We start from the raw sequence: 27,927 nt of genomic DNA on the forward strand, positions 1-27,927 counted from the left end.
AGCGCGAAATTGCAACCCCATGTCTGTCCTGCATTATTTTACTACCTAGTTGTACAATTTCTATAAAAAAGTCCATCGTTCGCACGTGCATTACACATCCAGTGTCGACCCGAGTGTTCGAACGCTTCAGCATTCCCACGCAGGGTCGAATTTTCACCGCGGAAGGATTAAAACGTATCCGGAGCTTTTCGCTGCCGTCGTCGTCCATCTAATTGAAGCTAATAGCCATTTTGAACACGGCCGTGTTAATAATCCTATTATTCAGTGACAAAAAGAGGTCATTGTGGCAATATTCCATCATCACACAGGGACGGTTCTTTGTGCCGGTCCCATCGTCCTAATTTTTTCTTCTTCTTTGTGCTGGAAAAAAAATGGATCGTCGCCAAAAGGCGTCGCTAGGTCACAGCACAGATTATCAAGTGGATTTAATGGAGTGGCGTATTGGAATATAAATCAGATTAAGGGCCTCGTTGTTTGAGAGTGGCGATATTAGCATGGAGCCCCGGCGTTGTGAGAGATCGCATTATACAAGACAGACACTTATTATGACATATTCTTTTCAACTAGCTGTGACTGGATGGGAGAATTGTCATCGAGTTTTTTCATGGCCGAGGCGAATTCGGTTATTCCAGGCAATATGGCCGCACCACAGGACTCCCAGTTAATTTCCTTGTGCCTCCTGCCTGTCAGCCCCCTACCTTCCACGCTTCGGATCCAGTCCCTCCATTTGTTTTAGTTTCCATGCCGCATTAGCGACCTCCTCCCATGGGGTGGTTGGTAGCCGGGAACAAAACAGCCCGAGGCGCACATTTTCAGAGGCCAGAGCAATGTTCGGAGTAGCTCGCCAAGCTAAAGCCATATGTGCTTAAACCACCTCTATAAACCCCAACCTTGAGAACACAAATTAACTTTACTGCTCTTTAAGTGCTCAGAGAGAAGCGAAGAGAGAGGAAAGAAAGATTCACTTGCGTCACATGAATCGCAGCACTGTCCTGTTTTGCCCCCAATGGCTTCCCTGATAAATGACACCAAACATTTGCATAGATTTCATTCATCTTGATTTGAGTTTTTATAATTTTTTATTATTATTGCAAAATCAAAAAAGAATCTTTCTCGAGCTTTAGCATTATGTGGAAAAAACTGTTCGACGGTGCAATAATCCCAGCTCCGTGTGATTAATCTTAATGTGCGTGAGAGACGGCTTGTGTCTAGAGGTTGAGTCTGTAATCATCGGCCCACTGACCCGATGATACGCAAAACCGAACGTATCTTTGCAACAGCCCCGGCGTGGACAATGCATTTTGCATTAATAAACGCCGCCCCATTCTGAACAGCCGCTTGTGGAAGGAGGAAAACAAAAGGAAAAAAGAGGAGAGAAAGAGAAAGGGAAAGAGAACGAGGTTGCTTTTTGCACTAGGTTGGGGGGTTTGGGGGTAATGAAATGGTGGCGGATGAAGCCCATGATGAAATTAGGCCATGTAACCCAAATACGAGATGAAGGCTTCATAATTGCAAGTTCTCGAGATCTGAGGTGCCGGGTGCCAACTGTCGGAGTAGGGCTAATGATGACAAATGTCTCTGTATGCAGATTGCGTTAGGGGAGGGGCAGAGAGAGAGAGAAAGAGAGAGAGAGGGAAAGAGGGAAAGGTGGTCAGGAGGAGGGAGAGGGAGCCAGTGAGCTGCAGAAGAGAAAGTGAGACAGGCGACAGAAAGCAAATGAGCAAAACATTGAAAATGGTGCAAAAGAATAATGACTCGCGTTATCATCCCGGACTGAAGTATGAGGAGTATGAGGAGAAAAGTGCAAGAAAGGGACAGATGGTTTCACTCGGTTGGCTTTTTTGGTGCCTACTGAATAACCGGGGGAAATCAAATAGTCAGGAGGCGTCATCCAGGAATGAAAGATGTGTGAATTATAGTGCTGAATATGTATAGAATTTAAGTTCGAATTGGTGTTTCGACGCCTAAAGAGAAATAAATACATACAATTTTTTTTTAAATTATTAAAAACATCTGTAGTCAGTTGTCTATCAACTGAGATCGACACTCATGTGGACTATAGTGCTAAAAATGTCAAGAAGAATTACTATAACTATATAATAATAATAATAATAATAATAATAATAATAATAACAATAATAATATTTAGTAGTAGTAGTAGTAGTAGTGTTGGTAGTAGTAATAGTAGTAATAATTTATTTATTATTTTTTTATTATCATCTTGGAGAGTTGCGGCTGTGTTTTTTTTAATAATAAACCAATACAAAGGGGGGGGGGGGGGAGCTAATCGATTTACAAACAAATTGGAAATAGTTATCATTTAAAATCGTGGGTTGTTTTGCTGACTTTCTGTTTTTGCGTCTAGCTAAGTTTAGGGGATTTTTTGGTACTTTCAACCTTGTATAACTTTGTCACATGTTTATTGCATTCTCATGATGTTTTATTCTTCATCTGTAAGGCGCTTTGGACAAAAAAGCATCTGCCAAATGAATAAATGTAACAGTATAACAATGATATAACAATGAATTGGGAATATAGAATATGAATAATCTGAATGATCATCTAGGATTGAAGATCATGTGGATTTTCATCTTAATAAGGTCCAGTTGATTTGGCTTGTATTTTTTTATGAGAGAAATATGTTCAATATGAGAAATATTACATATTAAAATCAAGCCAAAAGCACAATTTAGCATCGTGAACTGAACGTCACGTGGAGCAGAGCATTAAAATATCTGATAGATTAAATCCTTTTTTTTTTTTTTTTTTTAATGAGTGCCTTTTGAAACATTGGAGAAAATAAAAGAATAGTTAAATGAATTAAATTGAAAATAAATCAAAATAAATGAACAAATGCCCAAATAAATATCAAGAAAGCAACATAAACATCTTTAATTGGAGTGAACTATTCAGCTATACTATTTTTTTTTTTTACTTTGCTTTCTACTGAAATGAGAATGTAATAATTATTATTATAATTGTAATAATAATTCAACGAATGGATCAATTAAAACAATAATCAGCTTTTTAGCGTATTGCACTTAAGGTGTACAAATGATATTGGTAAAATCAATGACTACAGAACGATTAGAAAACAAAAAAACCCAATAAAATCAAATCACAAAACACTTTTACAAGGCGATTTATTCATAGGACAATGCTTGTATTTTGCTTTCACCTCAAAAGGGTCGGCAATAACGTCAAGAACGCGCCGCTGACATCCTAAATAGCCTGCCTTGCATATTTTTTCTTTAAACTTCCTCGTAAATCAGTCTGCGTTTATAGCGAGCAGTGAGGTTGGCTATTAAAAGAGCAAGGAGCTTTAGTGTTGCTGCAAGGCCCCAGCTTTCCCCAATTTGTTGCGTGAATGGCTTTTTGAAAAGATCTGGGTCACTACAGAGGGAGTTTTCCCCCCACCACCTTTTTTTTTTGTTTGCCCTCGCCCCATCTGTGTCATCTGGTGGTCCTGTGCGAGAGGGGCGGCATCGCGGGGAGGCGGGGCAGTGTGGGTGGGTTCTCCCTGGTGACCAGAGCCAGTTGTTTTATGGACTCGCCAGAGTGGTGCAGGCAGTTCATAAGTTGCCGGTTCCTTTGTTTAGCACGATGGGAGGACACGTGGGAGGCGACATGGCCATATTGACATATATCATTTCCATTAGTAACACACACACACACACACACAAACCCCTCCTACACTTTCAGGGATACTCGGCGAGATGACCCAGAGATATTTAAGTTTCCTTGCTAAGGTATAAAACACTATTGTTGGATTGAATTCGTAAAAACATTGCAGAAGGATTTGTCATTTCCCTGTAGGCGGACAGAAATAACTAATTGGCACAAAAAAAAAAAGAAAAAAGTCCTCAATTCTGTCTGCTTGTTATATTCATGAATATTCATTCCATCTCGCCTCGTGTTATGGTTAGTGATTACGGCTGTCGTGAACACACCTTAATATTTATTCCTCCAGATTGACTATGAGTGATGTGGAGAGACAGCTCCAGACTCGGCCACTCCGCTTGTACCAAGCTGCAGCATGCGGGCCTAGTGGCCAGCCGCTTATATTACACGCTCATTACCACCATATGAGCGCCTTTGTGAAGCTGACACGCCACCTCAATGAAGGTTAAAATGATTGATACCTTTAGGGTGGATTTAGGCGGGTGTCATTTTCCTGGAGGATTTCGATTTCAAAGTGGTTCGGATAGAATTCGAAATTGGGTTTTATATATAAATCTCAGGGCCCCGATTTGCATGTCGTTTTTGTTGCAATGCTGGAAAAGAAAGGAAATCGGCACAGAAAGAAGTAGACGACCTTTTTAGCGAAAGCAGGGCATCATGTTAACGTTTTCTTTCTTTTAAGAGCAGTTTTCACATTTATTTTTTATTCAAAAATCTGATCTTTTTCTTTTTGCTCTTCGTGATATTGACCTGGAAGATCACCAACAATAAAGTGGTGCAACTGAGTAATCTTCCTACAAAAGTACATTTTGTAGTGATGTATTTCTCTTTTATGGCAACAATTAACCCTCAGGTTACAATGAAAGGTTTTTACTAAACAGCACTTCCTACGTTTTACCATTTAATGTTAAACTATGTAAAATATATGGTTCTTTCCTAAAATGTTGCCACAAAGTTGGAGGCACACAATTGTCTGGGATGTCTCTTTTAGCATTATATCGTCCCTTTACTTAATCTAGGAGATCCAAACCTTCACATGGCTTAAAGTAGAAGATCTATGGAGCTTTGACCTCAACCCTATAAAACACCATTGGGTTGAACTTAAACACTGGCATTGAGTAAAAGCCAGGGGGTGGAGCTGGAGGTAGCAGAGCTGAAGATGTTGAGGTTTTCGTTGTGAGTGACGACGATGGACAGGATTAGAAATGAGTTTATAAGAGGGACAGCGCATGGAGGACGTTTTGGGGACAAAGTGAGGAAGGCGAAACTGAGATGGTTTGGACATGTTCAGAGGAGGGACATGAGATATATTGGTAGGAGAATGCTGAGGATGGAGCCACCAGGAAGAAGGAAAAGAGGAAGACCAAGGAGGTGGTTTATGGATGTGGTGAGGGAAGACATGCAGGTAGTTGGTTTGAAAGAGGCAGATGTAGAGGACAGGGGGGGGTATGGAGACGGATGATCTACTGTGGTGCCCCCTAATGGGAGAAGCCGAAAGAAGAAGAAGAAGCGTGTTATCACTTACAGTATGCTATAGTAGCTTATCTTTTTTTTCTCTCACTAACTATACGTAAGCAAAAACATAAAAAAGAAGCTTGTCCAGACCAATCCATCTTTAAAACATCCCACTTCAGGAAACATCAATTGACAGCTTTAGCTTTGAGTATTACTAAGCATTGACACTGGAAACTCCTTCTGTTAAATGTTAAATGCACTTTTTTTTTTTTTTACAGGAAACTTTACACCAGACATTACAATAAATACCAACACATATGATAGTGTGTTTTTAATAGATATTAATTACGTAATGTCGTCTCTTCAGAATCACAAAGAATTCAAAGTCTCCAAAATCTTTTGCCTTTTTTTCCATTTTATCCACAAATCTGGATTGTATTGAACTTTCCTTCGGGCAAATGAGCACGAATGGCACGAAAACGAGAGCACCCAGAATTGAACACAAGACCCACTCTGGTATTTTTACACCCTTTTTTTTTTGCTTTGTAAAAAAGAGCCCCACTTTCACGCCATCTTCCCCCTGGCCAACTGCACACCGTAATCAAAATTCAGCAGCCATGCACTTCACGGTAAAAAAAAAACAGCGGAAAGGGCTGGAGGAAGTCTGCCTCAGGGCCTCTGTGGGGCTGAGGAACAGCCCTCCGGCTAAAAGAACCATGCTGTTCAACCTGAGCTCTGACGTGATAAAACATTCAGCAGTGTCAGTGTCAGCATCTGCACCTTCAGCAGCTTCCTAAGTGCTCTGCATGCTGGAAAGAAACTAATGGAAGTCAGTTTAAGCATGAGCTGATATATTTGTTTAATCTCGCACTTGTTTTTAGATCCTCGGGATTTATGTTTTTCATCAATTGGAGAAAAAAAAAGTCTTAGCATTCATGTTACACAATTTTACTCATCCATCTTATGAAATGTGACAGCTGTGAGAGTGAGTAATGTAATCACCAGTGGTTGCTTGAAGTATTAATCCCATTTTACATACCAAAATACATAATCCTGATTTGGCACCATCACTTGCTCGTATGTTACTCAATATGAAACCTAATTTTGCTTACAGTAAAATAAATGATCAATTAATACACTGTTAAACACAGTGTGTATGCTATGCTGATTGGCCCTGTGACCACCACAGAGATTAACACAGATGTACAATTTTCAAAACAAAATCTCAAGTCATTCTGTTTCTCACCCAAAAATCTAAATTACTATATGTATTATTAAGATATTGTCTATATTCCTGTCTAATTCTCTATAAATCTTTTCTTTATTAAATAGAGATTTTTATTTGTCATAAATTTAACTCGTGCATGTATTAATTTTAGTTTTTAACTGCCTGCAACATTACTTAACACATTTATTTGGTTCTTCTTTAAAAAATGCAAACAAACAAGTAGCATTGCGACCATGACCAGGCAGATACTAATGATGTATGAATGCATGGTCAATATAACTTTATTGCAAAATCTCAACATCTCATTAAAATGAACTTATAGCTTATCTTTCTTTTCTTTTCGGCTTCTCCCGTTAGGGGTCGCCACAGCGAATCCTCCGCACGTTTGATTTGGCACATGTTTTACGCTGGATGCCCTTCCTAACGCAACCCTCCCCAATTTATCCAGGCTTGGGACCGGCACTAAGAGTGGCTGGGGATGGTTCCCTGACCGGGAATCGAACCTACTAAATATATATATATATATACAATAAATTGGCAAAAGTATTGGGTCACCTAGTCATTAGTTTGGTATGTGATTTTTGAGCATCGCCTTCCACATGTAGTCCCAAATTGCTCTTAAAATTCCCTCCACTCTTCTGGGAAGATTTTTCCACTAGATTTTGCAGATGTGTTTATGGATATTTGTGTTAATCAGCCACAAAGGAATTACGAAAGGCAGGTCCTAATGTAGGTGAGGAGACCTGGGGTGCAGTCAGCGTTCACATTCATCCCATGAGATGAGATCAGAACTCTATAGCAGCCTAGTCAAGATCTTCCTCTCCAAAGCATGTAAACCAGATCTTCAAGGAGCTCACTTTGTGCACAGGGGCATCACCATGCTAGAACAGGTTTGGGTTTCCAAGTTCAAGTAAATGCAAAGTTTCACTATAGTGCATTTGAAGACGTTGTGTACAATTAAGAGCCTCTAGCTTTGTGGTAACAGTTTGGAAAAGAACCACATATAGCAGGAAAGGTCAGGTGTTTCAGTATAGTGTGTGTATATATAGAGATGCATTCCGATGACCTTATTGTAACTTGAAAATAACTTGAAAAACAGAAATCTTAAAGAATGGTGATTCATGGGGTAGTATACTGTGATTAGTTTAAAATATATGAAATTACACTACAAAACAGAGCAATTTACAGTACTGTACTGTATAAACTATAAAGTATATAAGTATTTGGCAATATTTTAATTAAAACAAAGCTACTGATTGAAAAGTTCAGTTCAGAGTTCAGTATGAGTGCAAAGTTCTGGGGCATCAGCATAAACCAGACAAGACAACAAGCAACGTCATTGTGCTAATTTCATTCAGTGTATTATGCATTTTGTTTATTTAGAAGGCGAGTCTGTAATAAATTAGAAAAGTCCAGAAGAAACTAATCAAAGCTGAACATATTAAATATGAGAAACCAGGTCCTAAGATTTGAAATCCCACTGCTTTCACGACAGTGGCAGTTGACTTTGGCTCCCTTTGAGCGAGGTTTGAAAATGACTGGAGCTTGAGAGCATGCAAAACATGTCGACAGCCGTCTAACGAAGGCGGATTAGCCGTTTACAGAAGCCGGAATATGATGGGTCAAGGCGAGGAGGAGCTTTCAACGCAACTCCGGTGCTGTGTAATGAATGAATGACAGGAGAAGGGGAAACTGCCAGTCGGCTGCCGCGAAGCTCCACGGCTCTCCTTGATCATCTCAGGCTGCCTTTCTCTCAACCCTGCATGGAAAAGCAGCTTTCCCCCCTTCCTCTCGACTTCTATGCTTTTTATTCAGCCAAAATTTACACATTTAAGACATTTTTGTTTCCTGATTTGCAACCCCCCTCCACTCTTTTTCAGTCTGTGAACCCACGCTTGCAAGTTTGTCTCCTTCTTCTGCTCCTTCTTTAAGATCTTTTTCTCCCTTCTCTCTCTCTCTCTCTCTCTCTCTCTCTCTCTCTCTCTCTCTCTCTCTCTCTCTCTCCCTCTCTCTCTCTCTCTCTCTCTCTCTCTCTCTCTCTTTCAGTATACTCCGTCTGCCTTGGGGCGATGAGCTAATTTCAGGTTCCATAATTGCGGCGTGTTTTACACCTGCCTGCTATTAATTCTCCCCCGTCATTCACTCTCTCTGCTGCTTAATGAGATATTATTGTAATTGTTGTTATTATGGTGTTTGCCATAATTAACATGATTGATGTTGGTGCTAGGGGAGGGTTTATTTTGGCACTCCGATGGACAAGGAGATGTTTGTTTTCTTGGATGGGAACCTAGCCGAGGTGGAGATCGCTCATTCCTGTAGACATTCGAATGGATATTGGGCAAGGGGTTTTGGTGTGGGGGGGGTGGGGTGTGGGGGTTTGGATGGATATGTTATATTTAAGGAAAATAAATTCTTTGCCAATTTGATTTAAACGTTGTTGTTTTTTTTTGTTTAGATTTTTTTTATTTTTTTTTGCTTTAGCCATTTCATACAAAAGGAAGTAAAGGCAAGTAGGCCCCAAATCTTTCCTTTTGGCTGCCGGCAATCCAATTAGAACTTTAATAGGGTCATATTAAGGGGTCTTCACGCTAGAATTTGTGTGTTTGGATGTGGACGTGTGAGCTTGTGTATGTGTTTGGGGGCTTGCAGTTTTATGAAGGGTGAACTCTGAAGAGGTCTTTGGTTTATCCCACAAAGGCAGTTGTTTTTTCAAGTGGGGTCTGTGGAACCCCAGGAGACTATGAAAATTATTACATATTACTACTCAAATATATCAGTTATTATACTTTATTTATTACTGAGTTGTTCTTATTATTAGCAAATTTGTCTGGACCTTCTCAATTGAAACTCAAAAACAAGAAGTTGCCTATAAATAAAGTTGCAAAAAACAAAAACAAAAGTGTCTCTGGTTACACAAGAACGTATCAGAAGCCCTTTTATGGGGTTCTAAAGAAACCCATTAAATGTCCAAATAAAAACCTTAATTTTTGTATTTTCTATAGCTAGTATGGATCTTTTCCAGAGTCCAAATCTAGATCATTTGAAAGTTCTTTGGCTTGTCCTTTGGGGGACAAATTAAACTAAAAACTATGACACAGTGTAGGGTTTCTAGGAGAACCCCTTTAGAAGGCTCTCATGAACAAGTCAAGATAACAATCCCATTCCAGTGAAAAATGTACTGAATTTGTTTACAGTAACTCTGGCAATTTAGAAGTAATACCAGTCCATCAAAATTCAGTGTACTTCACATAGATGAATATCATTAATTATTAATAATAACATATAATAAAAGGTAAATTGAGCTTTCAAACAAAAAACTGTGTATATCAAACTGGTAGCTATTCACATTAATCGGTACCCAAGAAGTAGCTCTCAGTTCGATAAAGTTGGTGACCCCTGGTCTAAATGGTTCTTTACAAAATGCACAATTTATAAAGGAACATTCATCCAAAGAATTCTGGAAGAAACAATTTTGCAGGATAAATTAAGATGAGTGTATAATCTATCGTTTGGAAATGAAAGAGGCTTGGTTTACACGCCTTAATAACATTTCAGAGCCTAAGTTATGTTGGGTTTATCCTTCTAAGGAAATTCTTAATGGTTCTTTCCAGAATGTAACATTTCTAAAGGAACCCTTAAAGATTTACATATAAAACCCTACATCAGAATTGTTATTTTCAATAAGAAGAACTTTCTACAGCTAATATGAAACATTGTCTATCCAAAGAATCTTGGAATCATTTTTTGGCTTGTTCCATTGGCGGACCTTTAAACCATAAAAAACATTATGGGGTTTCTAGGAGAACCCCTTTAGAAGGCTCAAATGAGCAAGTCAAGAGAACAATTCTATTCATGTTCAGTGACTGCTCCATTACAGTGAGAGTTACAGTGGAATTGTTGATGGTAACCCTGGATAGAATGGCAGTCTGTCAAAATTTAGTGTAATCTGAGTTTAGCATCAAACCCCAGAGTTTTGATGTGATGTCCTATGATGATGCTTAGAATAGGAAAAGACTTGGTTTACTTACTTTAGTAACAGATTGGAGAATAAGTTACATTCTGAAGTCTTAATGGTTCTATGCAACAACAAATATTTTTCTATCAAGAATTTCTTCTGGAAACCCTTTCCTGGACAATTAGAAGTTTACCTCTGCATTTTTTTTATGGTAGTCAATGTGTTTCCAAACACACCTCAGATACCTACTATACCCCTGTTAGCTGTTTTAATGTGCAGATGCCCCTCGAGAGCTCATTATGTTCCCTGGTCTCGTCTGGAGCTGAGCGGAGCACGGTCTCTTTTTTACCTCTATTTTTCGTCTTTCACACACACATGTACAAAAACATACACCACCCCCACCCTCCCACCATACGTATTGCTCAAGCTAGTTCAAGTGAAGGTTCCTAGTGAAAATGAAACGCAGATGGCAAGCCAACTGATGTAAAGTATTTTTGGAAATTATGTGCAGGAATCCAATTTTGGACCAAAAGCCTGCTTTCAAAAACATACTTGAGAGCCTAGCACTAGGGTCTGTCTCCTCAACGTGGCGCTTCAAAAGAGGCTGAGCCCTTTTGTCTGGGTTTTTCTCAGTCTGACAGCCGTTTAACGCCACACGACCTGCATCTTGAGTGGCATTGCTGTGGCTCTACAATCCTGTTAAAGGCAATGATCAGCATTCCTATGCATTCTGATGTGTTTGAAGCTTTTTCCCATTTGGGGAAAGACCCAGCCAGTGTTGCTTGAAACTGCAGAGCGGAGCTCCTTTCATCCAGGCATCATGCTGTGAGGGCTAATCGTGAAATCTTTACAATGATGAGAGAACTTTCTCAATTTGTTGATGAGAATAATGAATGGCTGGAATACAATACTGGAATGAGAAACAACGGTGAGTGAAATGCAGTAGATACATTTTAGCTTTATGAGGTCAGTGGAATGAAATTTTGTTTTAGAAAAAGTATTTCGACTTCTCATGTTTCTTCATCCATCCCTCTCTTCCTCTCTTCTCAAAATCAATGAAACGCCCAAGTTTATTCAAGCTTGTTCAAAAGGATTCGAAAAGAAAAGGCTGAGCATAATGCCTAATAGGTGCTTTAGTAATTCCAGGGTTTTCATAGCTTAATCTGTTCTGAAAGGCCCAGCCAGGAGATGAGAGGCCTGCAAATGGCCCTCAGTGTTAATGCAATGTGACTTCTGTACAATAAGGGCACCAGAGCTCCAGAAGTGCACTCTCTGCATAGCTACCTTTTCTTCTGTCTTCTTTTAGCCCTCCGAAACCCGTTAATTAAATGTTGCATAAGGCAGGGTTGGGTAAGCCTCCAGAGCATTCTCTACCCCATGATTTAAAGAGCTCTTTTTTTGAAGAGTATTATTTCTCTGAGCTGGGGTAGACGAGTAGATATAAGTAGCTGAGCCTGGGTCCTCTTTTGTTGCGAGTCAGCAACTTTGTTCGGCACAATCAGGAGCGCTGTTGTGTATTAAATACACTCATAGCATGCCTCATTTCTCCTGTTTGGCTTTTGTAAGAGTATTAGTTTGCGCTTTTTTTTTGGATGCCAAAGCTCAAATACAATACAATAAATCGCAGCCTACTGGGTACCCTGAGAACTTACCGATTTATGCCATAAAGAAGATTTGGATTGTCAATGAGCCAAAAGAATTTATTGTTCTGGGTATTTACTTCCATTAAATAGTATTAATTTTGCACTAATTGGGCAGTTATTATTAGAGGAACGAAATATATTAAAGGAAAATAATCCGCTGGTTCTGTTTTATGTGATTGATTTCAACACACGTCATTCCTTTAAGTGTTTTATTCCTTATTTCAAACCCAATACCATTCTGATTAATTCTTGATATCTGGTTTTCTGATATTCTGAGTGTCATTTCATTTCATTTCATTTCATTTCAATGCAATGCAATTCAATTCATTTCATTTTTAATTGTGTTGATCTTTCAGAGCAGCTTTACAGATAAATCAGTTATAAAGTTGTATGAAAGAATGTTTATGTTTAGTGCCTTTAACTTTGTTTCAAATAATTTCTGTTTCTAATGAGTGAGCCAGTGGTGACCCTGGAAAGAAAAAACTCCCTGAGATGGCATGAGGATGAAATCATGAGAGGAACCAGACTCAAAAGGGAACTGGTCCTCATCACCGAATGCCCATTCATTACAGTTTGATTGTTGTTGAGGTGTGCTGTATAGTGCTGGGCAGTAAAATGCAAAACTATTCATGCAACCTGAGCCATTGTAGCAGACTGTTGATATTAATTACAGTCCAAATCCGTTCTCAAAGTTCTTGAGTTGCTCAGTGATGTCATGGATCTTCCGGCTGTTGTTGTGGAACCATCCACAGCTGCACAGAGTAGACTCCAGTTAAAAAGAACTCCATTCAGAGGTGGGATAGCAGATCCAAAATGAAGAATAGGACAGAAAGACTGGTCACTGGTACCCCAGGACCATGTTTAACTTATGATTTCAATTTCCATAATGTCTATTCTGGACATACCTCTAATACAAGGAATAACGCTTCAGTATAAGTTGCATCGTTATCAATGTAGACAACATAGTGATATCACAGATGTATGAATCACGACTAGGGTGTGGTTGAGCTTTGTAGTTAAAATGAGGAAATAAGCTACATGCTATTAGATTATTAAATGTATTGTATTTTTTTTTTTTAGAATGAGAATAGTGTACTTTTACTATTCTCATATAAATAATGTTTTTTATTACATTTATCAATATTTTATTTTTGATTATTTGTATATATATCATTTTTTATCATTTATTTTTAAGTTTATTAAAATTAAAAACATTTTTTTTAAATATAAAATACATTTTATATTATTTTATATTTAATAATTTTCTCTTGTACACTACATTTTCCAAACGATCGCTTATCCTTGTTTCATTTTCCCCTGTTCTTAGCATAAACTGGCACGTTCTTAAAGACCTACGCATTTTGCATACCGGTTCCCCTGAATTTCACAGCCTGGTGAGCTGCAAAATAAAGATCCCCCAAGTACAAGCCCTTTCCCCTCCGACAGTAACTCATTAATCAAGATCTGATTTCGGTGCAATAGTTCAATCAATGAGGAAATGCCTATGATCCAGCTTTAGGGAGCATTTACTCACATGAGCAATAAATCATTTTATGAACTGGCCGTCCTGCTTGCACTTTGCGAGTGCTCCTATTTCAGCCATTTCCTTTTCGCATGGGAGAGAGAAAATGCGGGAGAGAGAAAGATAGAGAGAGGGATTGTTACCAGAGAATCCCCTTTAGTATTGTAGAGGAAAGGCCTTTTTTCTTCTTTTGAGGGAAGACAGTATGTCTTGGTCTTTCACTTGATCTACTGAGTCACAGGGGGGATGTCTAGTTTATATTTTTGGAAAAGTCATAGTTTTAGGAGCTAGTGTGCCTAGGTTGGTGACCCTGGAGAAAACGGCTTGCGTTATTATACCGTAATCCAATGTAATTAGTTAACTAGCTACATGCCAAACAGCTTGTCACAGCCTGTCAGCCTTGGCAGGCATGCAAGATGGCCGACAGTCCCCTATGGCCGGCAGAGACATGGACACTTCTGTCATCCATCTTTTTCTCCTTCTGCTCTTCAGACGCGATCGTTTCTGGTTTTATTCACGCTTAAGTGGCTAAATGAAGTGGAAATCGTATCATTTCAAGGTGCCCTAATGTACACCTGATCGACAGCCGTGACCACACAAACACTAACAGGAGTATTTAAGAGAAAGCTGATTTCCTGACTGTCTTGATACACCTTATGTTGGGATGTGATATGCAAACTACCCAGCTTAATTCCACTTCTGCAGTCAAAATAATTATGTCAGTAAGCCGCATCTCCTCCCATTTCCGCAAACCTGCAGCCCGAGTGAGACATCTGCTGATGAGCAGCGTCCAAAAGCTCCGCCTGCGCACACTGCAGGATTAGCCGGAGTAAAACGATTTAAACTATATAATTACAAGGGGATCAAGTGCAAATTATCTACTGCACTCAACAGCCAGATTACCTCCCGAAGCTTCCTCCAGAACCCTCTCACAAGCCCCCTCAGGGTGAAACCATCCTCTCACCAAAGAAAATGATGACACTATGCTAGAAGCAGGAGTCGTGTAAATTTGATGATGTAGATGCCTCGAAGGTGTCAATAGAGTACCCTCCTTTTTTACACAGCTATAACCAGAGGGCTGATAGGCCATTCATGACAGGCGGAATTAAAAGAGGCTAGGCAAATGTGTAGCGCAATAAAGGGATTGTGTGGCTAGGCGAGACGGGAGGGATAATAGATCCTTGTAGGGTACTACAGGGGCCGAGGCTGAGGACAGGTAGAGAGACAAGATTAATTGCAGAAGTGAGAGGCGCTCATTGCTCATCAGGCAACCCACTTTTCCCTTGGTTGCACACACCCACACACACTAACAAGCTTAAAGCTGTCCTCCACCCTCTGAAATACACTTTCATTGCTGGTTTCTTTGGCCGTCACTCTTTCTTTTTCTGGTCTCCCGTATTGTCGCTTTCTGTTTTGCTCACCAACATCCCTGTCTGTGTATCTGTCTTGTCCCTGATGTCGCTTTCTTTTTCGTGTCTCCAGTCACCAAGAGATGGAATGTGCTCTCTCTCTCTCTCTCTCTCTCTCTCTCTCTCTCTCTCTCTCTCTCTCTCTCTCTCTCTCTCTCTCTCTTTCTCTCTCTCTCTCTCTCTCTCTTTCTCTCTCTCTCTCTCTCTCTCTCTCTCTCTCTCTTTCTCTCTCTCTCTCTCTCTCTCTCTCTCTCTCTCTCTCTCTCTCTCTCTCTCCTTCTTTCTCTCTTTCTCTCTCTCTCTCTCTCTGTGTCTCTCCCCCTATCTTTCTCTCTCTCTCTTTGTCTCTCTCCCTATCTTTCTCTCTTTCCTTCTTTCTCTCTCACTGCGACTGCTCTTCATGGAAGAGATTTCCCTCATCTTAAGCAGCAGGAGCCCCTGAACAGCAGCCATTAGTGTGGGCTCACTGAAAACACCCTAAAGAATATGAGGCTCAGTCTTCCCAGCTCCGTTCCTCACACCCACTCAAGCTGTTTAGCCAGATATGTGTGTGGGTGGTTGTTTTCGTATTATATATGTGTGTGTGTGTGCAAGCAAAAGCTCTGTGCGTAATTGTGTAGTAGTTAGGGGTGGAACGGTACACAAATTTTTAAGTCATGTTTCGGTACATTTAGAGGGAAGAAACGCAAAATAATTTTTTTAAATAATATCGTTTATTATCGTTAACATTTTTGAACACTCAATTAAATTGTTTTTATTTTTTTAACGATTTTACATCAAATTCTTGCTTGGTTTAAAAAAGATATAGAATATTTATCAAAAAAGAACTAAAGAAATGTCAAATTCATGCAATACACTTTTTTATTGTATTTATTAAGTTGTGTAATCAATTAAATTGGAACAAATGTATATGATTAAATACAATTACATTTTTTTTTACATTTTATCGAATAGTTTACATTTGTTCGACCCTAATTGGGTAAAACAGATGCGTATACAAGTATGTGTGTGTGTGTTTTAACATTTAATATTTTATTTTCCAAAAAATACTCCACTTAACTGTTCTACTTATTTCAGCATACTGCAACAATTGTTCTTTTTTGTCGATTGATATTTATTTATGCTTTCAATTTATTTATTCATAATTGAATTCATTTTTTACTCCCTCGGTAGTGGTTTTGTCTGGAATTTATTATATTAAGAGAAATTCTTGAAGCTGTACATGAAATGTAAAGTAATCCATATCGTTACACTGTCGGAAAAAATGTTGATGACTAGAAGTGGCAGCAAATTTGCGCATGCGCAGAACAAAAATCTACGTTTTCAAGCACGCACAGTACACATCTTGTTACGGATCGAATAGCCACAGTGACACTGCGCTCAAAGTGTGAGGCCGAGACTAAACAAGCATTGTATTCAGTTCACATGTGCACTGTACCGAAAGTCCTCTACTGAAACTGAGATTGTGGACCTATAAAGAAGTAGATGCCGACCCCACAAACATCTCGAACCATCTAGAGACGTAACAGAGCCATTTGGATCCCACTTCATGTAGAGTTTGGACATTGGACCTCTTTGAGTGTTTAAAGGCTCTGGCATGGAAAAGCTGCTGTTGGATCTGTAATGATCACAAATGTTGAGCTATTTTATGAGTTGCTCAATAGCTCCTGGTTCCATCATCTTAAATAACTGTATAAAACTGTAGAAAGATCATTATTTATAATGTTACATTCCAGTGCTCATGTTAGTTCTCACTCTCCAGTGTTCTGTATTGTTTAAAGATTTATAATCACTGTCTTGATGTCACCCAAATGAGGATGGGTTCCCCTTTTGAGTCTGGTTCCTCTCAAGGTTTCTTCCTCATTACATCTAGGGGAGTTTTTCCTTGCCACAGTCGCCACGGCTGCTCATCAGGGATAAATACACACCATTCACCTTCACTGTTACATTCTGTAAAGCTGCTTTGAGACAATGTCTGTTGTGAAAAGCCCAGTAGAAATAAATTTGAAACGGTTCGGTATGAATACATGTACCATTACCCCTCTAGTAGTATAGATAAATTCATGTGCATTATGTGCGTCCTGTTTTTACATGAAGGATCAACAAATGTTTGAGGACTCCATACTAGAAGGGAACTTAGGAAAATGAGATCGAATCCTTTAGATCACACTGATATTTCTAGAAATACATCAACTCAAGTCAACTTGTGCTAGCAGTCATTCTTTGAGGCTCACGTGGGGCATTCTTAAAAATCCTTTTCCAACACCCCATCCTGAGCCCCATCACCCTGCAACATTCTTTCATACACCCTAAATATATAGTGACAGTGATTATGCAAAACCACGTCTCCTTTTCAGCCGTACCTGCTCACGAAGACATCTTCAGAGAGAATCTGGACTCGGTTGCAAAGTATCTGAAGGAATTTTAAATTCGCTCATTTACAGGGCCTTAGAGCCAATGTCACGGACCGGGGGAGATCAGATGGGGAAATGCGCCATTTGATTTTGAGGTGTTGGTCGTCTGGAATTTTAAAAAGGAGCCTAGTGAAAAGATTAGACATTCCGGGGAAGCTTGTGAGCTCGGGATTAGTGTGATGTGTTCGAGAAAGAGTGTTTGATTTATTACATTAGGTCTATGACAGGAAATGCATCAGCGTGGTGGTGGTGTGATGCAGCCAGATGCGAAGTGAACTTATAGTCATTGCATTGAAGGTGATACATTTCTGTGTGATCGCACTAAGTTAATAAATCAATAAAATTAAATAATTAGCAAAAATACATAGACACTAGAGACTCCTTCCGTTCAGCAGGTCAATGGTTCTCCATTTTTCTGTTATAAATAATGATACATTTCCGATCTGTTTATTATTCGTCTTTATAAGGCTGTTACCATGGATACAATAACCTTAAAATGGGTTTAGCAATAAAAACCTCTGACTTGTGACTTGAAGTATAGCTGGGACTCCTCGAATCAGCATGTTTTAACATCATCAGATGGATGATGCACTGTGGTACATATTGTATTATAACTTTGCGAATACTATATAGTTATAGTGCATTATGAAACTGGCACATCTACACTATTTAGAATCATTCAGTACCCATTTGCTGTTAGTAAAGTCAGACACTGAAGTAGGTGAGGTGAGGAGACCTGGGGTGAATTTAGTGTTCACTTTCACATTCTAATAGGGTTGAGATCAGAGCTCTATAGCAAGAGATCTTCCACTACATCCCATGTAAAACATATGTTTAATGAGCTGGCTTTGTGTACAGTGGCATTGGATTACGATGGAACAGGTTTGGGTCTCCTAGTTCAAGTGAGGGGAAAATTTCCTGATTCTGCATCCAATAACATCTTATACAGTTGTCAAAGTCGAAATTTAGGATAAAATTTTAGATCAAAACCACATATGGGGTAAAAAACAAAAAAAGAATAAAAAATAAATAGAAAAAGTACAAATATATATAACTATAAAAAAGAGATATAACATATAAATCTATATAAGAGATATGAATCTCATATTATAAAGTTTTGTGCAGGTTATGTAGCTGTGATGTTTATTTTATTTACTTATTTATTATGAGATATAACATTTTGACATGTAAAAAAAATAAAAAATAAAAAATAAAAAATAAATAAATAAATAAAATAATAATAATAATAATAATAATAATAATTTTATAAAGATTATATAATAAAAAATAGTAATAATGATAGTAATAATAATTATTATGAAGAATATTATTATTTTTATTATTAAAATTCTACTACTACTAATAATAGTTATTATATGAGCTTGTATACTTTTATATTTATAAATCTTTTTAAATGCTCGATTGTTATGAGTTCCCGATTCACCTGTAGCGAACCTGCTGTCAGTGGTCTTCACTTAAGCCGCTATCCTGCTCTAATTAAGGAACAAGTCCAAAGAAATATGTTCCTTTAAAGTAGAAACAGGGGTTGAAAGGGCAGCCTTGACAAGAATACAGGGGTTATGTAAGCCAAACATGTTGATGTCAAGGGCACAGGCACACACACGGATAAACACACCGAGCAGCACGCACTAGTCACAGCTTGTCATCTTCCGCTACCTGTCCTTTAGTCAGGGCCAAACAACAGGCGGCGATAAGCGCAGTGACACTGCACCTGTTCACAACCAGCATCTTTACCACTCGCTTGCATGACTTGTTGCCCCTATAACACAACTCTTCCTCACTTTATCTGTCTACCTGGTCCATGCTGAGCATGCCTGAGCCTCTCATACACACACCTTGGTAAGGCTTTGTGCAGCTTACTTGACTTCTGTCCTGTCAGAAACACCATGTTAGACATTCTAGATGAAGCATAAAGATAAAAATTAGATAAGCAAGTCAGATATTGCTATATGTAAATATCTATTTGAACATCTTTGGAATAATTACCTCTATAGAAGATTACTATTCTTCTCACGTTTTTTTCTACCTGTCATTTTTACATGTTATGTTTTATTGGATAAAAAATTAAGGATTAATTGTGGAGTTGGAGTCCACACTGTGCAGCCGGGGATGGTCCACATGATCAGCCTAAAGATCTAAAGTTACTGAGTAACTCAAGAAGACTTTGAGGACGGATTTGATCTGTAATTAATATCAGTAGTCTGCTACAATGGCTCAGGACCTCATTTTGCATGAACAGTCTTACATTTAAGCTCCTATCTATCACTGAACAGTACACCTCAACAATGATGAAACTGTAATGAATGGACATTCGGTGCCACGCAGATGAGGACGGGTTCATATTAAAGTCTGGTTCCTCTCAAGACTTCTTCCTCTATGCCATTTTAGAGAGTTTTTCCCAACCACAGCTGCCACTGGCTCACTCATTAGGAATAAACTTACAATTATAGGGAACAAATGTATAGGCACTAAACTTATACACTCTTTTATACTTTAAACTTTAAGCTCGGAGAACTTCTTCACCTCTGTAAGATACTTTGAGACAATGTCTATTGCAAATCCAAATCAAATCCAAATTAAAAATGCACTGAATTCAATAGTGTAGTTAACATTTTGGAACAATGATTCTTCAAGAGTTCTTTGGATGGTCAAGGACATCGCTTTCTAAACCCCCTTGTTCTAGGGTTTTACTTAGAACTTCTTAGGGTTACCCCCAGGAAACAAAAATCTTAAGATTGTACAAAATGCAAAGCCCCACTCATTGACTGATTAATTGGTATTATTTGTCCCGCTTTTGCATACTAGAACCTGATTGGCTTTTATTGGTTATGATGTAATAATATTAGCTACTATTAGCTACAGAGTGCTTTGAGAGTCTCAGCACTAAAACCAATGCATTAACGATTCAATGCTAAAACTCGTATTAGGGTTTAATGATTAATAACAGAATCCTATTTAAAATGCATTTAAGTCCCAAATAGGCTTTATGATTGCCCAGCTAATATCTTCTACCAGGAATTTAGCTGAGGATAGCAATATTTTTTTGTTTTTGAATGCAGCATTTAATTACAGTATTCTGTCTCTCCGCCTGGCTGCACCTCGGCGTCAAGTCATCTTTCAAAGCCTGAGCTTTGAGGTTTTGGGCTGTTTTGGAAATGTTGGTGAATCTCAGCATTTCTCACTTTCCCAGTCTCACACACACACACACACACACACACACACACATATATTTTTTATCCTCTCTCTCCTCAGGGAGTAGTCACATTTCCCGGGCGAAACGGAAAAGCGTTCGTCTCTCACATCCTCCGCACACTTCTCGCTCTCTTCGCGAGCTCCCCTCATTGAGCTTTAGCAGTGGAAGCCTATTAGACAAATCTGTGGACAGCCCGGTGGAGGTGCTAGAGATGGCAGGTTGTCAGTGCAACAGACGAGCCCCTTTATAAATATATCAGTCATGCTGGCTTCGGCCGCCGCTGAATTATATCCCTGTCCCAGTTCAGCACAAATTTGACATCGAGAAGGATTGCGCTCATTTCTCAGGGGGCCGGGTTTGAAAAATGGTGTCCGGTTTAAATATGACAGATTCTTTTGATGTATTTACCCCTGCCCCACTGCTTTATATAGGCAGAAGTCCTATGGGTGCACAGAGTTCTTTACCGAAAGGAAGAAGAAAGCACATATGATTCGGGTGTCATTGTCTCTATCACTGAAAGTGCTTCATGGGGTTTTATTTGTTGGATCCCAGATGTCAGAAGAACCCTTTTGTTTTTTGTCTTAACCTAGATTCTAGTTGTTGCATAGCACCATTACTACTATGAAGTATATCCTTATATCATTGCTTGAAAAAAAATGATGATAAAGTGGAGTCATGTGGGGATTGCAGTTGAAATCCCTTTTGAAAGCTGCTAGCCAGCTAAATACTCTCTGAGCTAAATCAAGTTGAGAGCTGCAGAAAAAGAAAATGGAAAATATATGTTTCATTACGTTCGGATTTTTCACTCTTCGTCACATAGTCACTCATATTATTCTAACATTAGTGAAAGTGATAGCACTTGGAGGTGCAGCTTGATAGGAAAAGACATTACAGGTACCTCCCAAGAGTCTTGGAGTGTTTTTTAATCCTCTTGTACCACGTCAATATGTTATCAATAGCAATTTTTTTAAAGAAAGGCATGTCATATTATTAACCATTTGCAATTTCTACTTACATTTACATTAGTAATGTCTGAGAAACAAGTTCCTCATCCATTTCTTCATCAGTCTTTCTTTATAGTTAACAATACAGAAAATGAGGCTAGTCATGGGACAGGGTAAAAAGGAAGTGTGGAACTACTCTTTCATGAAAACTTGACCATAGCTGAGGAACTTGATATTGGAGACACCTTCTGTAAATGCTATTTTCTAATGCCTTACTATAATGCTAATGCTAAATCCTAAAAAAACATTTGCTTGTAGGCATACATCTGAGTGTCATACACAAGTTCTTACAGTAGCGTATTAATCCCAGTGTGCTACAAAAATAGCACATTGAATTTGTTCCCAGCGTGCTACAAACATGGCAACAAATTGACACACAACAAATTGTGGTTGTGTTTTCCCTTAGCTAGCTAGTCAATATACACACCAGTGGTGGACGAAGTGCACATGTACTGTACTTATGTAAAAGTAGAAATACACTCAGTAAATATGACTCCAGTTAAAGTTAAAGTGCTTCTTTAAACCTTCACTTGAGTGAAAAGTACATGTATTTGTCTTCAAATGTACTTAAGTATCCAAAGTACTATAATTTATAATAGCTATAATGTTCCTATTATCATTTTTATCACAAGACTCTTTACTTAATCAACTCAGTTTATGTGAAAAGACTCGAATGTGACTCTCAGCACACTGATCTATTAATAGAATGATTTTAATGACTTAAACACTGATTGATATTTATTACATTTATCATGAGTCCAACATCTTTTCAACTATTTAAAAGAAAACCATGCAAATTGGGCTCATTTATTTCTCTCTTAATGTTCTGCTTGATGCTAAACTGTATGTTGGTGATCAGTAGATACACCAAGCGGCAATTAAAACAAGTTTGAAACAGAGCGAGTGCTCCACCCTGATTGGTCGCTGCGTTTTTGACCGGTTTAGTTTTTATCCGCTCATAAATAAAAAGGAAACGACTGATTTCGCAAAATGTGGTTTAAAAATGTACTTTGAAATGTTCAAATAAACGTCTCCCCAAATGGAAATACTTCAGTAAAGTACAGAAACGTGTACTCAAGTACAGCAATTAATTACAATAACTTTGTTACTGTCCATCACTGATACGTACATACAGTACAGGGCAGATTATAAAAGCCAGGATGCAACAGAGAGAGCATTGACCTTTTTGTCATGTTTATTAGTGACCATGTAGCTTTACAGGAAAGCAAATGCTAAATGATTGACACTGGGAACAAATTTTGGCATGTGTTAAAAAAAAGTCAAGACTGTCTAACTTTTGTTTAGTTTGGCTAAAATTACAAAAATGCTTGTTTGTAGAAAAATAATGCAATATTTTCGGTATTTTTGTGCGTAAGAGGAAGAAAATAAAAAAATGAAACTGCTCACTCTAAGCAGCCATGTGGTTCCATCCCTGGGATTGCTCAGGCTTCTGGGGCTAGCATGATTAGATTGGGGCAGAATTCTCCAGCTGGCAGGCCTGTCTGGGACCTGGGGGCACTCGTCCCCGACACTCGTCACTACTCTGACACGTCTGACAGGCAGCGGACAGCCTAGCCAGACAGGTTCATTAAGCCCTGTTTCTTACAGCTGGGCCTCCTTCTCTCTCTCTCTCTCTCTCTCTCTCTCTCTCTCTCTCTCTCTCTCTCTCTCTCTCTCTCTTCACTCCCTCTTTCCCTCACTATGAGCAACCAAAAAAGGGGGGTGTGGGTGAGGCCTGTGCTTTGTCAACCACCGCAGAGTCTACAGGGACACCGGCTCGTTGGGTTTTGAAGTGCCAGCTCTGATGTTGTGACATTTTTTTTCTGATATAGACTTTCTTTTTTTCCCCTTTTTTTTTTCTCTGCCAACATCTTTTGTTGTTGTCTAGCCTTTTGGCCTGTGCTTTGTCAAAGGGAGAAAGGTGCAAACACACACTGCAGGAGGTGCAGACAGATTCTCTTTTGCAAAAAAAAAAAAAAAAAAAAAAAAAGTTGTGCTGTATGACTGTGCTCTTTTTCGGGTTATGAAATGATTTGTCTTGCATTTCTAAATTATTCATAAAAAATGAATCCAGCTATTTATTATCTGCTATTTGCAACTGTCCTTGTTTCTTGTCTAATTTATATCCTATAATGCAAATACACATACACTATAATGCACAGTAAACCTACTAGACCAATACACACGTGCAATTTATGTAGTGTCTTTTGTTAAGGTGTGTTCTAGTAAGTGCACGTGAATGTGCACATGTGCAAATGTGTACAAAAGTCATTTAGAGCAATGTGACACAATAACTGTAACAGTGCAGCATTGACCAGTACACAGAGCTAAATCAGAAATTACTTGTCTATATAATACTAAATGTACATGTATATGGGTGGTAATAATTTAGCAGCAGTTATTTGTGTTTGAAAGTGTGTGTGTGCACCTGTGTGTGGGTGCACCTGTGTGTGTGTGTGCACTCCAGTCTCCTATTGACGAGTCTGGTGGCTTGTGGGAAGAATCATACAGAATCATCATATACAGAATCATCCAACGTATAGTGGACATTCTAAATAAAGTTATGTACAAAATAAGTTATGCTATATACCTTCTAAGTTAAAAAGAAATCACTTTATACGAGATATGAATAACTTAAATCTTGAAGCTTATTTAGCTTGTCTGGAAGAAGTCTGGAAGAAGTTGCATGATTTCCACCAAGATAATTATTATTTTTTTTTATGTCATACTAACTTGAATAGAGGAAACAGAGGGGCTGATGAAGGAACCACTAGAAGGGTCTACAGTATAAAAGACTGCAGTGAACTTGCTTCAAAACTTCTGCAATATATACAGTATCTGTAAATAGACAAAATGTAATTTTTTGACAGATTTACATATAATTTATCCTCACCAATCAGACGTCTGAACAGCCAGACAGCCAGACAGCCAGACAGCCAGATAGATAGATAGATAGATAGATAGATAGATAGATAGATAGATAGATAGATAGATAGATAGATAGATAGATAGATAGATAGATAGATAGATAGATAGATAGATAGATTTGGTAAATCAAAGTGGCAGTGCAATGCAAACTATCAAAGTATAAGTAGTTTCAAAACAGAAAAAAGCTGAATAGAAGTAAAATGTATCTAAAGAATCAGTTCATAGTTCATCAAACTATTTACTTCTGCTTCTTTTTTGTTCTTTTTATAAAATTTCTAATGTTTAGGTTTGAGGAGAAAAAAAAAACACTCTGTGCCTTTAACAAAACTGATGAATAAATCAATAGTTTTAGTTCTAGCAAATTGTTGTAATATAAGAGGAATAAAATACTTTTGTCTGTGCTGTAATCAGAAAATGATCAGTTTTAGACGGGTAAAAGCAACTGCACATTGCATTGCATGCACCAGACTGTTTATTAGGGAAGCTGTTCTTATCAGCTCTTTTTATTTTGGCATTGCTTATGACACTGAAGTAGTAAAATCACTCAAAATAGGGGCCTTTTCAAGTTAGGAATAGCCTCAGCTTAGTTTTATATATATATATATATATATATATATATATATATATATATATATATATATATATATATATATATATATATATGTTGTGATCCACTAAATCTCCTTCCCAGGATAACTCCCTTTCCGCTTGCTGCCCTATGCGTGGCAAATCCTGCCTGTTTGAGCAAAGGTCGATAAAGGTGTCAAGGAAAGCCTGATGCTAAGGCATTGTGTATGTGTGTGTAAGAAAGACTGTGTGTGTGTGTGTGTTTGAGAGAGAGAGAAAGAGAGCGAGAGAGAAAGCTGAGAGAGATGAGGGGGTTGTTTGTGGTGAAGGGGGTTGATGTTTGATGGAGACAGGGAGCAGGAGGGCTGGAGGATGGAGCATACTGCAGTGTAATCCAGCTTTAATTGAGCCCTGGAGACTCGCTTGTGCTGGAAAGCATGTCTACATTCGGCACTGAGCGCCGTTCCACGGAGAAATGAAGCAGGTCCAGGCCGGCTGGCAAACGCCGTCATTCCCTCTAAATGAGCAGTGGATGGGCGGCGGGGACAATACAGCCTGCTGGGGAATCTCTGGGTCTCATCCAGTGTTGTTTTGTTCGCTTGGTTTTTCACTGTTAATGCACAAATGTCCACTTAAACATCATCTCTGCATGCAAAGAAAGCTTTCATCTCTGTGCCATCCAATCTGTAATCTTTTTGTATATTTAAGATGCATGTGTATTGGAGAATGCATCGTTTTCCTCTGAAATTGGTTGTTTGAGGAAGAGGAAGAGAAGGAAAATGAAGAAGAGGTGGTGATGGTAGAAAAAGCCATGGGGGCAGGAGCTTTATTTTCACCTGTCATGGTGCCTTTGGATCTTTTCCCCTAGATAGCTGTGGGATTCTCTTCAGAGAGTCTTGCTAATGAATCCCTTTCTCAACCTGGTCCCGTGTGTGTGTATTGATTATTTACAGACACATGACCCACAGTGGACCGTATGAAAGTAGACCAGTAGAGGAAAACAATCGGCCACTATAGGCCACAGTGTCACACTTATAGAAGTGTGTATTGTCATGCCCTAATGTGCTCCTAATGGACACAAGGGGCCCAAGATGCCCAATTGGACATTAATGGAAGCCCTTGTTAGTTGTAACGTATACCATATTTTATATATACACATATTTTTGGCAGATTTTCTACAAACATCTATAATATAAACTAAATTATAATATATAATATAACTAAATTACATATGACTCTCAAATTGATTTTGTCAAATCAACATGGATAACATGGGACAAGATACCTGAAAGAAATGTAATTCGAACTGTGCATATTGTGTCATTCAACAACTGGACAATATTTTGTATTTTAAGCTGTTAAATCTTTATTTTAGAACATTTTTGGAACATGAACAAATGTAAACTTCTGTGTTTAATCCAGCAGGTTGGCTAAACTGAGCTAAGCTGACAATGCTACACTACACTAGCCAGATGGCTACCATGTGCTAACCTGACAGGATTTCTGAGTAAAATTTAAAGTATAATAGCTTCGATTACGCTGTAATGTTTGAAGAGACACACTAAACTACTCATCCACTTTCTTGTTCTGATATTTCCGGATCGTAAATTTAGCACACATTTAGCTTTTTTGAATAGTTGCGATCCAAACCAGTAGTGGGGTTTAGCTGACTTTTCTCTTTGCCTCTTTGTGCTTTAATCAGGTGCTAGTGTACTCAGAAGGGCTGCATGGAAAATGGATGTTCAGCGAGATCCGAGCTGTGTTCGCCCGCCGTTATCTGCTGCAGAACACGGCACTTGAAGTCTTCATGGCTAACAGAAGTAAATTTTTTTTTTTCTAACTTTTTATCCAGGACTATGGTCTAATTCTATATTAACATATTTGTCAAACATATATATATATTATCTAGGATAATATATAGCTAAGATGCCTTATTTATATAAATGATGGACTGCTTTTGTTCTTTCCTACAGCCTCTGTGATGTTTAACTTCCCTGACCAGCAAACAGTGAAGAAAGTGGTTTACAGTTTACCCCGTGTAGGTGTTGGCACAAGCTATGGACTCCCACAAGCCAGGTTTGTCACTTTATTCCATAAATATCAAGTAACCTCGTTTATATTTTAGCAATGTCCACTTTAAAACTTCCCACCACTTCTCACATTTTCAAGGTGTTACCTGGTTACGTCTGGTATGTGCCTAAGAGACTTAAATGCAGGTTGCAGTGCTGTTATTATAGCCATGGCTTTCTATTTATTTGTAGCTAAGTGCCATCTGACCCTTATCACCCTGAACTAGTTCGTTTTTCCCCTAGGTTGAGAATCTAGATTGGATCTTTTAATGGAACATATGCAGATACACTGTACGTCATATTCACTGTATCTTGCCAAAAGGTTATATTTAATTAGAGGCATATCAAATGGTATGTTTTCATGCACATACAGGTACACTTTGGTGACTTATCATAGGCACAGTGCACATTATGGTGGGCTTCTCACCTTTACACCCATAGTCTATGGAGTGACCAAATATGTCTTCAGACCTGAATCCTGTCGAGCACCTGTGGGGCATCCTCAAGTGGAAGGTGGAGAAGCACCATGTGTCTAACATCCAGCAGCTTTGTGATGTTATTATGGGGGAGTGGAAGAGGATCTCAGCAACAACCTATATAACAATGGTGCTAATACATAATATTGACAGTTTAGACACAGCTTTGGCATGTTTACTTAGGGTGTACTCACTTTTGTTGCCAGTTATTTTACAATAACGGCTGTATATTGAGTTCTTTTCAGAGGATAGTTAATCTGTACTGCTATACAAGCTGCACATTGATACTCTAAAATATATAAGTTTCATTTCTATAGTATTGTCTCTTGAGAAAATATACTAAAAGTTGAGGGGTGCACCCA

At 38.6% G+C, this 27,927-nt stretch overlaps 1 protein-coding gene across 1 annotated transcript in view; it reads left to right on the forward strand.

The window, feature by feature from the left end:
* nbeab (neurobeachin b) overlaps window positions 1-27,927 on the forward strand; it is a 444,946-nt gene that overhangs the window by 325,375 nt on the left and 91,644 nt on the right. The window contains exons 41-42 of the mRNA XM_083547720.1: window positions 26,723-26,840; window positions 26,994-27,096. Coding sequence (XP_083403846.1) covers window positions 26,723-26,840; window positions 26,994-27,096 — 221 coding nt within the window. The remainder of the gene's footprint in view (window positions 1-26,722; window positions 26,841-26,993; window positions 27,097-27,927) is intronic.

This window comes from Silurus aristotelis, assembly GCF_946808225.1.
Source record: "Silurus aristotelis genome assembly, chromosome: 8".
NCBI classification, from domain to species: domain Eukaryota; kingdom Metazoa; phylum Chordata; class Actinopteri; order Siluriformes; family Siluridae; genus Silurus; species Silurus aristotelis.